This window comes from Habropoda laboriosa, unplaced genomic scaffold, assembly GCF_001263275.1.
Source record: "Habropoda laboriosa isolate 0110345459 unplaced genomic scaffold, ASM126327v1 scaffold107, whole genome shotgun sequence".
Classification (NCBI taxonomy): Eukaryota; Metazoa; Arthropoda; class Insecta; order Hymenoptera; family Apidae; genus Habropoda; species Habropoda laboriosa.
Genome location: NW_017100249.1, coordinates 586,950 through 603,582, shown reverse-complemented (window position 1 = coordinate 603,582; position 16,633 = coordinate 586,950). Strand labels below are relative to the sequence as shown.

The following is a 16,633-nucleotide window of genomic DNA, read 5'->3' as shown; positions in this document are numbered from 1 at the left end:
GAGGAGAAACCGTGGAGGCCGTGGTAAAGAAGACGAAGAAGAAGAAAGAAAAAGAATGGGCGAATGACAGACAAGGATCTTGTTCCGATCCTTCGATGTAGAATCTTTGATGTTGATCATCAGAATAAGAGAGAGAAGAAGTTGGACAGAGTTGGTCTCGCGGGTGAATTAATTTTGAGAAAAAGGACAAAAGAGTCTCGAGTGATATATACATATATATATATTATTGTATGTTAAGGTTTTTTGATAGTCGACGATCGAAGACACGTGGATCGGTTTTGTCGTTCGAGAGAAAAGTCCCGCGGAACACGGATCATTGTTCCTTTACGTATCGCGTTTTAGAAGTCGTGTTTTGTTAGGGTGAAAGGTGTCCTGCGAGCTAGGAGATCTTCGTCTCTGGAGAACCCGTGAGAGTTCGATATTCCCGAGTGCGTGCAGTCGGCCAGTAGCCTATGAGGCAGTGCCTTATACAGTGCCTTGTAAATAATTATTCTATTTTATTGTTAAACCGTATTCGTCGCAAACTCCCGGAGGAATGTGAAAATGTTTTCCATTTCGCGTTTGTCGATTTCCCTTTCGTTTTTTCTCCGTCATGGTGCCGCGTATTCGCGTGTTTCATCCTCCACCCCACTCTCTTCTTCATCCACATTTTCTTTTCTCTCTTTCTCTCGCTCTTTCGAACAGTAATTTTCGCGTTTCCCTTCGCCACGATTCCTTTTCTCTCCCCTTTTTGTACATACCGCTAGACGAATATCGTATTTTAAGTGCCTTACGCAACAAGAATCACCGAGGTCTTCCATTCTGTTTCTTGTACGTATAGAGAAAAAAAAAAAATGGTAAAGTAAAATAAAACGCCAATTGCGAGTGTGTTTTATTATCGTGTACCGTGGTTGTAAGTACGAGGAACGTTTGTAAAACTAATCGCGAAACGCCTAGTTTGTAGATGATAGATTTTAAGCCTGTGTATGGGAGAGACGAGAGAATGCGAGACTGCCTGTGTGTATGTGTATGATCGTCCTAATTTATATTTATATCGAGTGCAGAGAAATGAAATTTATAATTCCTCTCTATTGTGAGAATAGAAAAGATCGACGCTTATCACTTGCAAGAGTATCAAATAAATATTGATCTCTTTGTCAAAACTTAACTATGGTCTTCATTCATTAATCAAACCGACATCCTTCTCCATAGAATTATCTAGATGAGCTACAACTATTTTCTAACTTAAGTCATAATTTTATCAATCCTAAAGTTCCCTTTAAAACTAACATCTAAAGAGTGAAAAATCAACCTTCGGTATCTTCCAAGTCTCCCCTTTATTGTCCAACAAAATTACATTTCATTCACAAACCTAACACCTATCCTTTACAAGAAGAATAACACATTCTTGCGTACAAAAGAGGGATCCGAGACCCTTCCGTACCGTTTCAAAGGGGTCCCATGCAACATCTGCGCCGGTGCAGCTCAGAACGCAGACTGAGCGAAGGTGTCTTCCTTCCTCCGTCGAGGTGCTGCCACCTGAAGGTGGCTGGCGCAGGTTCCAGCGAGTTGAACCGGTCTTGGGACCCCCTCCTGGCCCTAGCGCCCAGCGAGGGGCCCAAAATCCCTGGCTCCACCGAGTCCAGGCCTAAAGCGTGGGCCGCCAAGAGTCTGCTGCCGCCTGGCGGTGGGTCCTCGAACACTCTAAGGCCCTTCAACCTTCCAAACCCGTGCCCTTTCCGCGTGCAACGTCAATAGAGGGCGTCTGCAACACGATTCGAATGGTTACTTTTCGAGCAATTTTTCAACTGTGAACTTAAGCAGAAAGTGGAAGGAAATGAAAAGAAGGTAACTACGGATTAGAAGTTATCAGGCAACATGGGAGAATCTAATCTCTCGGCTGGCTCCCCTGACCAGTTACACGATAACCGATTATCACCAGTTGACTTTCTCTCTCGTAATCGGCTATGAGTAATTTTCCAGCGACGCGTTGTTTGCGCTTCCGGTTCGGAAAATTCTCCGATGGCCACGCGGCGGCACACGCTAAGAATATACGCGCGCAGTGAAAGCCCCAGCTTCCAAGAAGCTGTATTTATTGTTCCTCGCGATGGCGGCGGCGGCAGCGTACATCTAGAATCGTTGCATCACAGATTTTCTCGTTCAATCGTAGAAAGTTTTACGACGTTCGCGTTAAATCTTGCGAGATTCACCTTCGACGATTAGCAAGGTTTTGGTCCTGGACCCAGCTTGCAGTGTTTCGAAAGCCCGGAAATTGAGAGGAGGGGACAGAAAGTTTGGACGCTTGCCTGGCTATTTCGTTCGCGCGTGAAACTCTGCTATCTGTGTGTGTGTGTGCTGGTGCATTACCATAATGCAGCTCTGGCTGGCTGGTGGCGTCTCTGGCACAGCAGTTTGCGGCGCATAAGCGCCACTGGCACACGCAACACACACGCTGAATGACAAGTTGCACGGTAGCACCTTATCATTTTCGATCATGAACTCAGGTCAAAGCAAATAGCTCCCTCCACTCGTGCGTTACCTTCCTACGGAGACGAGCGAGAGGATGTACAGCTAGACGATTACTGGCAATTTTCATTCTGTTCCTTGGATCACTCTGTGGCCATTCAGTAGACCCTCTAGCCATTAACAAGAGAACTTTGGCATTCTGAAAATTCGATTTGAAACTTTGTAGGTTCGTAGAGGAACCCGATAGAAGTATCAGGCAATTTTTTTCTTTTGTTATTTTTTGGTTCTTCAGGGTGAAAATACTCCCTCAAAGTTAATTTGTGTTTCCCTATTTTCCTGCATACCTTGAAAACTATAGTAGATATTAGAAAATTGCTATAATGAAAATTTGAAGGCTTTTATGCTCTATAAAACCTTACAATGAAATTGTTAAAAATTTGTTGTTTAAGTAAAAAAATATTCTCCACTATTTCAATTTTGAAAACATTTTGATTTCCTCGTGAGGTCCAAAAGTATGCATTAAATTTTCATTCTAACAATTTTTTTCTATATAAGATAGGAAAGTAGAAATACACATTAACATTTAAGGGCTGTTTCCATCCTGAAGAACCAAAAAGTTGCAGAAAAAAATGACCTCATACTTTAAAACTTGCAAAGTGTTAGAAAAATCGAAATTTTCGGGGCGCCAAAGTTCCCCCTGCAAGCGTACAGCTACATAGAGAAATGTCTATTTTACAGAGACAATCGGGTTGCATAAGTAGCAGACACGGGAGTTAGAATTCCTAGTTATCTGCACGACGGCGAGTTGGTTATCTTTTGTTACGTAAAATCTCCGACAAACAGGTCTCACGAGATATACCGAGGCCTGACCGGATTCTTCTCTCTAACCTCTCACGTACGATTTCCATGGCGACAATTCCGACCACGGGAATCGTTTCTTCGTGTCGAAAGTCGTGGCCATAATTACCTTACCCGGCCCCGAACACAGTTCGGGGAAACGTTCTTTTATTTATCAGCCTCGACGAGAGAGCCACCTCTCTAGTGGTCATTAGGATGATAATCGAGTCGCATAATTTTGCAAACGGGGTAATTTAATTAAATCACGCAACTTTTCGCGTCGTTCCGTCGTTATCCGTGAATCTCCATACTGCACGCGACAAGAAAAAGCAAACAGAGAAGACAAAACCTAGCCGATGATTTAGAGGAGAGAGAGAGAGAGAGAAGACGAGGGAATTTCGTTCGTCTCTTTGTTTCCCCTGGCATAGCTTCTTTCGTTCCACTCGCGCGAACCGAACGAACAACACACCACGGCCTTCCTTCGGGTCGGTTGGCTAAAATTGCGCTCGAAAAACGTTCTTTGTCGCGCAAACAGCCAACGTAATCTGTGAATCACGCGCTGCGACGATATAGAGACGCCACGGTCGCCGGTAATTATTCAAATGTGGCCGATTAATACGCAAATCCGAGGATTCTGTTTAGTCTGCCGTCGCGTTTTTTATTTTTTGTATCGCCACGGGTCGGGGAATGATTTCTGCGCTTTTCGTTGCGGACGTATAGAAGGCATCGGGAAAAGAGTGACATGTGAAATACGTTATTAGGTAATATCTTCTGTTCCATGCATAATTCATAAACGTGAAGAAAGAACAATGAAATATTGGATGTTAATCGAGCTATTTATCGACAGATCTTCTCTATTCCCTAGTAGAAACGAAGAGTCACATCTGTACAACTTTTTTTCTAGCTCAAATATTAACGTCCGAATAGTCTTTGCTGATTTGTGTAAGCAAAGTACTCGAAGCAAAGTTGCCAAGTAATTTTGTCGTTAGTTTTCCACAACTCCATTATCTAGCTTATGTAGTGTAAACGGAGTAATTATAAGAATGGCTAGAAGAATGGAAAACTTGTTATGTGAAAGTAACGATGATAGCATTGATTTCAGCAGATTTGGACAAAATGAACGAGATAAGAAGGAAGACGAAATTGATAATGAGTGAGATATATTAAAAAGTAATGTATATTCCATGTAATGTACACTCTAAACAAAAATGTATATTCCAAGGAATGCACATTCCAAGAAAATGAACATTCCAAGGAATGTATATTCCAAGGAATGCACGTTCCAAGTAATGTGCATTCCAGAATCAACTAAACGAGTGCAATGAAAGCTGCGAGCTGTGAAACAGCTTGAAAATCGTAAGTCAAAGGATTGTCAATCTCCGAAACGTCCAGACTCCTTGGGTATCAGCCTTGTGTCACTCCAATGGACGAAAATCGTCGCCTGGTATCGTGACGCAAGCGATTGCTCAAGCTGACGACACCCAAGGAGGTTCTCGAACCAAGACCGAGGAAAAAAAGAAAGGAAAGAAAGAAATCCCTCCAGTCACTCTGATCCCAGACAGCGTTAATTATTCAAAGTCGACGCACGTGCAGGCCCGTGAAAATCCGATTGGACCCCGGTATAGTCTAGGAATTCCCCTTTTGTCGGCCAATCAGCTGATTCCTAGAACCGTGCGAGCGCGTCTACTAGCGCGGCGTAGCGACTTGGCTCGTTGTACGGTCGCGGTCGCGTGGTTTCAAGGACAAGGCAAGGTTGACACGCGCCGCCACTCGCGAATAGCAAGTGGGGGGCCTGGCTCGATCTCATTCCCTCCACATTCGCCTCTCTCTCCCGTTCAGCATCTCTCTATGCCTCGTTGCTCGTATCCCCCACACGCTTCCTCACGTCGGTTGGTGACTGCCTCGCTCGCAGGCCTCGCCGTCAATCTCTTACTGATAAGTGCTATCCGGTGACACGGTGCCGGAGCAACCGATGATTATCTGGCCTCGTGGAAAAACGCTGCGAAGGCTTCTACTTCCTCTCCGAATCGAACGCTCGTTCAAGACTTGTCGTGCGAGTTGGAGGAAGCTCGGGGAGAGGAGTTGCGGTGTTCTCTTGGCTTCTGGGATTAACCCTTTGCGCTCGAAGGTATTCTTGATGTAGGGAGAGAGTAAATCGGAGATTGCTTGGTGAATAAAATTGACGAAATTTTTGAAAATTAACGTGGGGATAACGTGTAAATTTATTGGTCGGTGGTACTGTTTTTATTTCGGTGTTTAATGGATTTGTAATGGTCTATTATACCTTTAACGTACGGTGAAGAATTTTGTGGAGGCTCGTAGACCTTCTGTCTTTGAAAATATCAATTCTGAGACAAAATTTTAACTGAGGAACACTTGACAGAAGAGAACTAAAAAATGAATGATTCTTAATGAAGAATGTAAAAAGATGATCCTCAAATATGGATATTAGATATGAAGAAAATTTAATAAACAGTTTTTCTGCTATATAAATGTTACAATTCACATGCTCTGACCCAAAATATCGTCATATAAGCCAATTCAAAGACCCAAACTAATTAACTTCACATTTTGCAATTTTTCATAAACAAACCGTAAGATTGATACTTATCTCTTCCTAAATAAAATAATCATTATCACCACGAGATAAGAAAATTTCCCAAATATTTCACAAACCATTATAAAAAATAAATAACAAAAATCCAAATATATAAATAAATATTCATTGCTCGTGAATAATAAATAACCTCAACAACACGATATTTCTTTGCCCCCACATTTCACCCAAATAAAAGAAAAAAGAACGAACCCACAAGAACTCATCAATTTTCTCTACTCTCTCAGAGTTAATCACTGTTGCTTCCTCGCAACTCGAACAATAATCCATATCGCGTTCTGAGGCGTTTCAACGGCTTCACAGAACCTCTGCCAACACGTAACAGGGGCAAAAACTGTGCTCGCGCCGGTCGAACGCGACGACACGACGTCTGTCTAATAGTCTGACCGGCGACGTCCTATTCTACTTACGCCCGGTACGAGACACGCATCCGCGACGAAGCCCAGAGAGCCGGGGGAATAAATCAGAAATCGAGTCCGGGAGCGCCATAAGCACAATGGTGCGCGAAGGGGCCACGAACCCGTCGAAGGGCCGAAGGGTATCCGTCGAAGATTAGCCGTTTGTCTCGCGTCTCACGTACACGATCGTCTTCGAAGTTTTTTCCAAGGCGCCGTTTATCGTGCTGGCTGTTCGCGAAACGCGGCCCCTTGGTCGCGGGGCAAAAGAAGCCGGGCATTTTCGTGCGTTCCACGTGCCATAGGAATGGCCGTTCGAGTTTCTTTTGCAACCAGACTTTTGGTCAGCAGCGTGCTTACTGCTGCGCCCCGACGATCGGACGGCTCACGTGGACCTTCTGCTTGAAAACAACCGTCAGACCGTGGCCTCGTGGATAAGAAACGGGTGGATTTTGTATTCTTGAATAGCTTCGGCGGTGAAGGCGCGCCTTCGAAGAACGACTTCAGTGGAAATGCTTCGATTTATTTGATAAATGGTATCAGAGGAAATTATTAGACGTTCTTTTAAAATTGATTTTTTTAGGAAGACTATATGGAACGCTTTGATCCTTTGAGGGCCATATAGTTTAGGTCTAAACGTTTATTTTAGGAATATTATTGTTGAATTTGCAATTTTTGCATTTTAGTAGCATACTTTTATTAATTTTTAGAGAAACTTCTCATTTCTATGCTTAAGTTTGTTTTTTGTAAATTTTCTTGTTTGTGAGGAATGAAAATGGTTGCGTGGCCTCATGGATAACAAACGAATGGGTTTTATATTCCTCGAGATGGTTTCTTGGTGAATGTGTATCTTGAAAATATTTCGATGTAATTGAATACATTTTTTGAGATTGATATCTTTAGGAAGAATGTATGAATCGCTTTGATCTTTTGAGGACAGAATAGTTTTGATTTAAACGTTTATTTTCGAAAAATTATTATTGAATTCGTGACTTTTGCATTTTAGCAGCATATTTTAATAATTTTGGTTTAATTAATAAATGAAATTATTACACATTTTTTAAGACTGATTTGTTTTAATAAAAATGTACGAATTGCTTTGATCCTTTGAGGACGAAATATAATACTTTAAGTCGAACTGTTTATTTTAGGAATATTATCATTAAATTCGTCACTTTTGCATATTAGTAGCACACATTCATTAATACTTCGAGAAACTTTTCATTTCTAACCTCGAGTAAATTTTCCAAAAATTCTCCTATCTGTCGGCAACAAAATATAGCGAAGCCTGGTGAAACAGTTGTCGCGATACTCTCGAATATTAATTGTTCCATTAAGCGTATCAACCTTTCATCACTCGTAGATTAATTACGACGATACGCTGACAACGGAAAGGAAATTTCGTAATCGTTCACCAGCACCGGTATATCCCCTATACAAAAGTGCTTTCAAGCTCACATTTCGTTAAAACCGACCACAGTATCTTTTCCCTTAATCTGCCAAATATTCGTACACAACTTAATTCTCGTCCCCTTCGAAAATAATATCGCGAAAAAATGATACAAAAACGCCGATCGAAGATTGTAGGTGCACGATTTTATCCGAGGGACGAAATAAATTTCACGAAAAATCGAAGCTCATGCTGACATCGGCGAAAACGTTCCACGGTGGTGCATGTGTACTTTGCACGAATAATATCTGGGCAATTAATCGAGCAATTAATTGAAAAGTCACGGACATGTTTCGAGACGGACAGGCAGGCTTGTCCGTTTCGAAAGTAACCAACGAGAGCCTGCTTTGCACGATTCCGATATTCGATGCATGCGCAATACGCAGCCGGTCTATCGATGTTTCCCTTCTCTGAATGGCGGTTTTGTATTTCGAGAATGTTAATATGACGAAGCGTCTGCTAACGGCTGCCAGACGCTGAATAATCAAACGGAATACCTAAGCGGCTCGAATTTCTTCGCTCTTCGGAAGTGAACGATGTTTATTTCGAGGAACGACCGGGGCTGGCAAGTTTTCGAGACGTTGTCAGCAGTCTAGCGCCGCGAATCCACCAATTCGTACATTTTACTCAAGTGTCGCTCTTATTTTTTCTAGTTTTCATCCGATCGTCAATATTTCCCCCACGAATCTGTCGAATTTAATTGATCATTTCAAGGTACATTCCAAGGTACATTCTTCTTCTCCTTTTGACGTTGAAGATGTTGAGAAGCTGCGGAGGATCTATCGTTTCTATCGCCGCGAATCTACCAATTCGCACATTTTACTCAACTGTCATTCTTCCTTTTCTATTTTCTATCCGATCGTCAATTTTTCTCCCACGAATCAGTCGACTTTAGTTGATCATTTCAAGGTACATTCCAAGGTGCATTCTTTTCTTTTTCGACGTAGAAGACGTTGAGAGGCTGCGGAGGATCTGTCGTTTCCCATTGCGAAACGGACAGATTTCTCGGATTCAACTTCGAACACAATGTTCCGCTATTCTTAGAACGGATCAAGCTTACTTACAACGTTGTCTACATTTACATAGGTTGGCCCGTGGCACACCACGAGCATACATCAAATCGTATCGATCTACGCCAGTCACGATCGACCATTGTTCCTGTAAGCTCTCGCGCGTCTGACACTTGGTTCGGGGACCTTGCTCGCCGCGTGTAATCCGGTATTTACATATTTCCAAATGCTCGTAACCGAGACACGGACCGTGGCTGAACTCTGGTCCCGTGTGATCGTCGCGTACGCATTGTTCCATTGATGAATTTCAGATCGTACGTAGACCGCCGCTCGTGTAATTTCCAAGGAAATTTCATTGAATTCAACCGCTCGAGTGGGACTACGATTTGATTGGAATCTATTGAAGAGGAAATGGAGGTATTGATGAAAAGATTATTCTGTGTTTAACGTTTCATTGCGCGGCTATTGCTGCGTAATGTACAGGACGATACAAAAGTCGTGCAATTCAAAATAAAAATTTGTATATCTTTCTTCATTTTTTTTTTATTTTAATTTTTCGTTGTTTTTCAATTTCGAGTTTTAAGTTTTTGGGTTGAGTTACTTTTGTATCGTCCTGTATGAATCCATTGAATCTCGATTCGTTTGGGAAGACTGACTTCGAGATATCAGTACGCGGAATATGATAATTTATCTATTTATGAATTTGAGTTTTTGCTATCAATCCAAATACTCTGGAAGCTACAAATCTAATATTTTTACAATGCTTCACGAATGAACGATATACTCAAACTAACAGGAAAATTATGAAATCACTACTTTTAATATTCTTGCTTGGCATACTTAAAGAATGTCGATTTTGATTTTTCTTTATAGATTCCCTAGACATAGTATTCTTATCATGAAAAATAAGTTTCACACAAGAGAGCCAATCAGATTATGTAATCAGGTACCAAACTAGTACTCAAACCCCAAATTTAAATGACCCTTCCTGTAAAATTTCAATATTTTTTGCAATTATAGAATATCAAAATATTTTAACATTTATCTACAGATCACTGTTATTATTTACGTATCTCCAGAGATTCCAAGTCCCAAGTATCCTGCATACATCGATCATTTAAAATTGAAGCGTTCGATTGAGGCCAAAATGCCATTTCAAGAAAATCGATTCCAAACTTTTCACTATCCTGTTACTCAATCAGAAGCAATACAATTAAATCCAAAAGAGAAGTAATACATCCTTCATATATTACATACATATACAACACATACTCTAGTCAACACAAACGGTCATACAAGCTCATGTGCCCTTTTCCCTTCAATGGCCTCAATCCACCAATCTCCGTGAAAAAGAAGAAACCCGTAGAATCACGAGAACGAACCTAATCTGCTAAAATTCCCTCGCACTCCGGTCCACCACGAAATACCTCCACTTGCACGCTAAAACGTGGGTCCCTCTCAGCCAAGAACACGTGACTCGTTACAGCCCTCGAGCGATCGGTCTAATTCCCGTGGAAGCGAGCATCGTCGAGGTTCTCGCGTGGGACTCGATAAGGGCTTGCGCGAGCACGAGCACGCCAATTTGGGTTAATAACACCGGCAGACAAAGAGAGAGAGACAGCTACAGCAAGCAAGAGACAGGAACACGTGACGACGTCTTCTTAGTCGCGCTCTTCATCCTTCGTATACAACCGCGATTATTACGATTATACCGTCTCGGGGTCCACCTTAGAGAAACGAGAGGAGGCGAGGCGGAAAGTGGCTCGCGTGTCCGTGTGTGTGGGTCGTGAAACCGGAGTTATTTACGACGTGTACACCACACGACGACCGACTCTATCTGGATGCTCTTATTTCGTTGTTTGCTCCCGACCGCGTAATACCGCGCTAGAAAAGCGCGACACGTGCGGCCAGGCCAGTTGTTGGCCGTGTGTCGCGCGCCGTCTTTCGCTGCCAACCGTGCGTGCACAGGAACGCCACGTGGGTGAAGAGAAGCCATCGTGTGTTTCGCCCGCGAACAATAAGAGCCCCTGTTTCCACCAACGTTCACCACCACCACCACAGAGGCTTCCTAAGCGGCGCTGAATTCCCGCCTGACACTGACCAGCCGCGTGATGAATTTCGACGTTGGCCCAGGGGGCCTGTGGCTCGACGTCCCCTCTCTCTCTCCCTCGTGTCACTAATGAGCTGCTCCGAGAACGTCCGTCTGTGAGCGTGTTTGTATTTAGATCGTGGCCTGGGAACGGCGATTTTTCCTAGATTTGGCGGATTCTTGGCGTCGAGGCGAATCGCGGGGGTGGAATCGAGTCTGGCAACGTGGGCGGGGGACGTTTGAGTATTGTGATCTTTGGGAGTTAACGTGATCCGTGTCGAGGGGAATTAGAGGATTCGGAGGAATTTCGGGTTGGGAAGAGGTGCGTTGAAGTTTTGAATGGGAGAATTATGAGACGTTTGGTAGGCTTGCCAAAGTGACTCGATTGGCCAGACGGAGTTTGTTGAGTTTATTTTGTTTGGGGGTGATTAGGGATGCTGAAATTGGAAATGTGAGATTAAGTTGAAGAGGTGTTTGGAAATTTTGAATTATCAGTGAAGTGACTGGCTAGGTTGAAAAAGGAATTTATTAAATTTATTTTGTTTGTGAAAAATTATGGGTACCGAAATTGGAAAAATTTGGTTAATTAATTTGGCTTCAAGTTTCGACACATTCATTTTCCTCTGTAGGTAATATTTTTTGTGAGCATCGTGTCCAAGAATATCCATTCTCGCTTCATGAAAGTTCCATTTTCGAAAATAATCCTGAGAAATTAAATATCTAATCAGAATTGGAAAAATTTCGAAAAATCGAATTTGCCAATTTCGCTTTAATTTTTCTGTGCAGATATTTCTCACGAGCATTGTGTCTAATAACATCCATTCTCATTTTATGAAAGTTCCATTTTCGAAAATTATACTGCACACAATTTTTATATACCCCTGTATACCTCATTACAGTTTGGTGTGACGAACGATTTAGATAAAAATCTGCATACGTCACATACGTCAAATTATGTAAATTACGTAAATTTATAATAACTAAAAATTCCGCCTTAACATCTCCGTTAAAACCGAAACGTCTCAACTGAAAAACCTCTGACCTTCTCCGCGGTCGATTGAAAACTTCATCAGCAGATTCGAGCGCGGGCTAAATTTATTCACTCCCGATATCGCTACCTGAAATTTCCATCCTCTCGGCCAGCTCCCAAATAATCACCCACCTATCTGTACGGCGACGTCTACATTAAGCTCGTGTCAATGGCAATTAAAAATGTTTGCTCGCAAGGTTATCGACGTGGCGCGATTATTCATCGTGCACAGCCTTCGCGAGAGATTACTCATTCCGAGACAATTCCTCCGTAACTCTCCACGAGAAGGCAAGAAATTCGAAAACGCATCGAAGAGCCGATACGAGAAGAAACGTGGCGAGTACGAGATCCAAATAAGTCGAAAGCACGCCATTAGCGTATGTAAATATCCCGTTCGGACAGGAATCAATTACCCTGGTCGTCCTCCTGCGATCCTTGCGCCGTGTTCCATGCATAGCAATGAAGCCGAAAGATGAGGAGGCAAAAGAAACTCCGAGGGCGAACATCGACGAGAAAGCCACTTAAGATGTAATTGCGCGTAAAGCGTTCGACGATTCCGCGAACCACGTCGAAGGTGTGAACGCGAGAATTTTAATTTGCTAACCCTTCAAATTGTCCGTAAACGTTCCCGACGCGTTGCAGACGCGTTCAGTTTCACAGAAGTATTTCCACGAATATGAATGCTTTTCCTAGTAACACGCGGTGATACAATAGACTTTTTTCGTTTGTTCGGTAATTTCTCGTCGAAGGGTGTACTTAAGGTGTTGTTCCTTTGAGATTTACAGGATCGGGCGATACTATGTAACCGTTTTGTCACCAAGATCGCCGGGAGGTTTATTCGGCTTTTCGTGTTGGTTGAGTTTGACAGGCTTGAGGTTCTCAGAAAATGCGAAATCTTCATGATTGGTAAGACAGTTGCGAGAAAGGTTACACAACCTCATTCCTCGTGAGTTAGTCGAGTCAATTCAATGTGACAGTTAAGTCTAGCCATGACCATCATTTCTGCACTTGTTGAGTTTGACTGGTGTAAGCTTCCCAAGGAATGTGAAACATTCATAATTGCAGTAGTGCACACATAAGCGTCCGTCGCTATTCCCCTCCAATTCTTCGAAATGGGACCTCGGAGTGGAGTTCGAGCGTGCCGAGTGAAACAAAGTAATTCGATATCGACTCCTGAATGTGAACAACTTACACTTGATACATCGGTATCCCACGCAGACACATCTCTCTTTTGTTTAATTAAATTCGCAGAAGTCACCTCCCCACTGAATTCGGTCCTGACTGCGGACGCTTATGTCTGCACTACTGTAGTAATTCAGCTGTTGCGAGGAAGGCTATACATTCCTCGTGAGTTAGTAGCGAATTGGTTGAGTCAATTCGATGTGACAATTCAAATCAATGTGATGTTTCCAGGGAATGTGAAACATTCATAATTGGTAACTCAGGTGTTATGTGGAAGGCTACACATTCCTCGTGAGTTAGCAGAAAATTATTTCAGAGTCAATTCAACGTGACAGTTCCTCGTTCCTCGTGAGTCAGTATATAATTAGTTCAGAGTCAATTCAATGTGATAATTTCAGTCAACGTCCAATCACAACCATCATTTTCAACACATTTCTGGAATGTTCTCAAATGACATTACTCGAGTCTTCTCACAATTCCAAATCCTTCACAGAATTCAACACGAAAACTGTTCTCTCGCAACGTCTGCCGGAAAAATGATCCACCCTTGAAATCCATTATTTTCCAGGAGGAACCAGGTCAGAAATACGACGGACGCATCAGCCTCGATTTAACAGAGCACTTGAACTGTAAACTGTGACGTAGAGGAGCGTGTGCAGGCAGCTTTGGCGATAAACGAAATCGCCGCGTAAAAGTTATCGGCGTGCAGGAGAGTCAGTGTTTCAAGGTGAGGCCATTTACGGCGCAGAAATGAAAGTTTTATCACTTTTCGTCAGAGCTCACGAGCGAAGATCTTGATTAACCAACGAGGGGAGGATTTTACGAGGCGCGTCGACCGATCGAATTCAACTCGGTAGTCCGTGGATGATGCTTATTGGACCAGGTGTGAATTATGCTTGGAAATTGCCCTCGAAACTGGCCCCTACTCTCTCTCTCTCCCTCTCCCGTTTGCTCTTTTTCTCTACGGCTGCGAAATTTGCGACGCTTTTACGATCCATTAAGCAGCCACGGAGTTATTTATTCTTTGCTCTGGCGAGCACCGGCTACTGCGAACAAGGGCAACGAAAATATTCTGCGAGCTCGCTGGGGGGAAACTCCAACCACCCTTCCCGACCTCGATCTTCCGAGAAAGTCTTTGAGATCGTGCTCGTTCTCCTCTCTGATTCTCTGCCAAGAGGAATGGCGCAGAGGGTTGCACCGTCGCTCACCGTTTCGACGAAAGACGAATCAGCTTCTTGGAAATAGATTAGCACCGTGTGATATTTTCGTTTGGTATTGTTAAATGTGTTTAGAAATACTAGAAAATGTTGAATTGAAAATGGAAGAGTAGGTTTACTAGATATTACTGTTCTTTTGCAGCAAAAATTTTTTTAAAAAGAAATTCAACACCTTTGTGACTAATTTACTTTTTTCTCTAATTTTTTATTCATCTGTCTATCATCGAAACTGTAGTAGACACTGAATTCAGGTCAACTTTTGTTTCACTACTCGATATACATTCCAATGGTCACGAAAGGGTTAAGTTGCAATTTTTCATCAGAAGATTCATATGGAAACTGGAAATTTGAAAATGACACTGTGAAAGCTGTAAACCTGGAGTTTGTAATATACTATTTTTCAACAGTAATATTTTCTATTCTTTTTTACAAATTTTGACGTAGTTCAATAAACTATTTGCATGGAATAGCTCAACTTCGAGACGCAGATGAATAAGAATTCGGTCGTTAAAGAATTAAGTGCCACTTTTTAAAACTTTCTTGCGCTAAATATAGTTCCATTCTAGTACTACCTAAAACGTCGTATAACTTTTCTTCTAGTTGTACTAAATATCTAGACCTGAATGAATATTGATGATAGTATCAGCAGCGTTGGTCACATGTGGCGTGACTGAAGGTTTTTATAGCATCGTCACGCCATACGTGACTCTCGGCTAGAATGACAGAACAATAAAACGAGTGAAACGATCCAGATGATCGAAACACATTTAGAAAGAAAAAAAAAGGAAACCATCAAATTACATCAAATTTCCGAAAGGAATTTTCAAACAGAAAGACAAAGCTTTCCGATGGCGAAGAAACAATATCAAATCTCGAATAAAACGACCCTGACATGTAATATTTCGAGCGAGGAAAACGCGTTCTCGAGAGTACGTACTTCTTGAGAACAGTTCCCTTTCTCTTAGCCTTTATTCTTTTTCCTTTTTTCCTCTTTTCCTTTTTCTCCATACTTCCGTCGCGCAGCGAAGGTTGCACAGTGCTCCAGAAAATGCACTGGAACAGAAGTATAATTGTGCTGATTGCCCTTGCACGCGTTCCACCGTCATGATAATTTCGTGCCGGCTTCCATAATGATTCCTTTCGCGCAATAAGTACGCGCACAGGCCAGAATACCGATACCGGTGATTAAACGAGAGAATGAGCGTTCTCGAGTGTTGTACTCGGAATGTACATTCGAGGAGACACGCTGGATATATCTCGAGTTTCCGTCATTTCGAGTTATTAGCAAGGCAACACGCACAGTCCTGAACGTTGTCTCCCTTGGTTTTTCGGTGTATCGGTATCGAAATTATATTCAGCATAATGTATTTTGCCGCGAACGAGACTTGGGTGTGAACGGAATGAATATTCAAAGGAATTCCAAGTGGATACGTACATTTATAATTCCGAAGATTGTAGAAATGTAAAATATGTGGTTTTTGTAGTGGAGGAAAAAATTGAACGCCACTCTAGGCAAGATGTTGTTATGAAAATTAACGAAAGCTTTGGAATAAAAATAGCAGTATAAGACTGAAATTCTTGGTCCTTGTAAAAATCCTGACTGGTTCAGTTTTATTTCAATATTGCAATCCTTAGCAATGGAAGAGTGATTTGTGTGTTGAAATGATCAAATTGCACTCGTTTTAGATGCAACGTTATCAGTATTCATTTACCGAGTTGTAAAGGAGTGTATATTCATTCTGCAGAAAAGTGGAATCATTGAAATCGAGACTATGAAGCTAAGCAGAACACTAACTACTTTTTTACAAAATAATATTAACGATTTTTTAAATCATGACAGTTTCATTATTTACAATTAATTTTTGAAAGCCAATATTTTATGCATTTCTGTTCCTATGAAAATGTATATTCTACAAAAAAGTGGAATAACTGAAATCGAGATGAGTATCCAATAAGAGAAGAGAAATAGAAGTGCAGCATCTTAACAACTTTTCTATAAAATAATAATTTCATAGTAATTTCATTATTCACAATTAATTTATTTTCCTTCGTCGAATTCTCCTCCAGTCGAAAAGTGCCGGAGCCCTCCCCAAACACGATTTCCTAAAAAGACAGCTGAGACGACCAGCAGGGCCACCCTAATAAATATCGAACTCCCAAAGATTCCTACGAAATCGTAGCGCAAAACCGTGAGAGACAAGGTCCAGCGGAACGCGGTTCCAGCTCCTCTTGCAAAAAGGTAATAAAGGAGCAGCAGCGAAAACATCAAAAGGAGCGATACGATGGATGTAGCGCGCGGATCTTACATCCGATTCCGATCGTCGGACCTTCGATCTCTCAGCGTTAAAGGCGGACCCGCCT

General features: G+C 42.1%; 1 protein-coding gene across 1 annotated transcript in view; it reads left to right on the top strand.

The window, feature by feature from the left end:
* LOC108572156 (protein hairy) overlaps positions 1–9,988 on the top strand; it is a 12,329-nt gene extending 2,341 nt beyond the window's left edge. The window contains exons 4-6 of the mRNA XM_017934353.1: positions 4,675–4,901; positions 9,628–9,700; positions 9,806–9,988. Coding sequence (XP_017789842.1) covers positions 4,675–4,901; positions 9,628–9,700; positions 9,806–9,988 — 483 coding nt within the window. The remainder of the gene's footprint in view (positions 1–4,674; positions 4,902–9,627; positions 9,701–9,805) is intronic.
* The last annotated feature ends 6,645 nt before the right edge of the window (positions 9,989–16,633 follow it).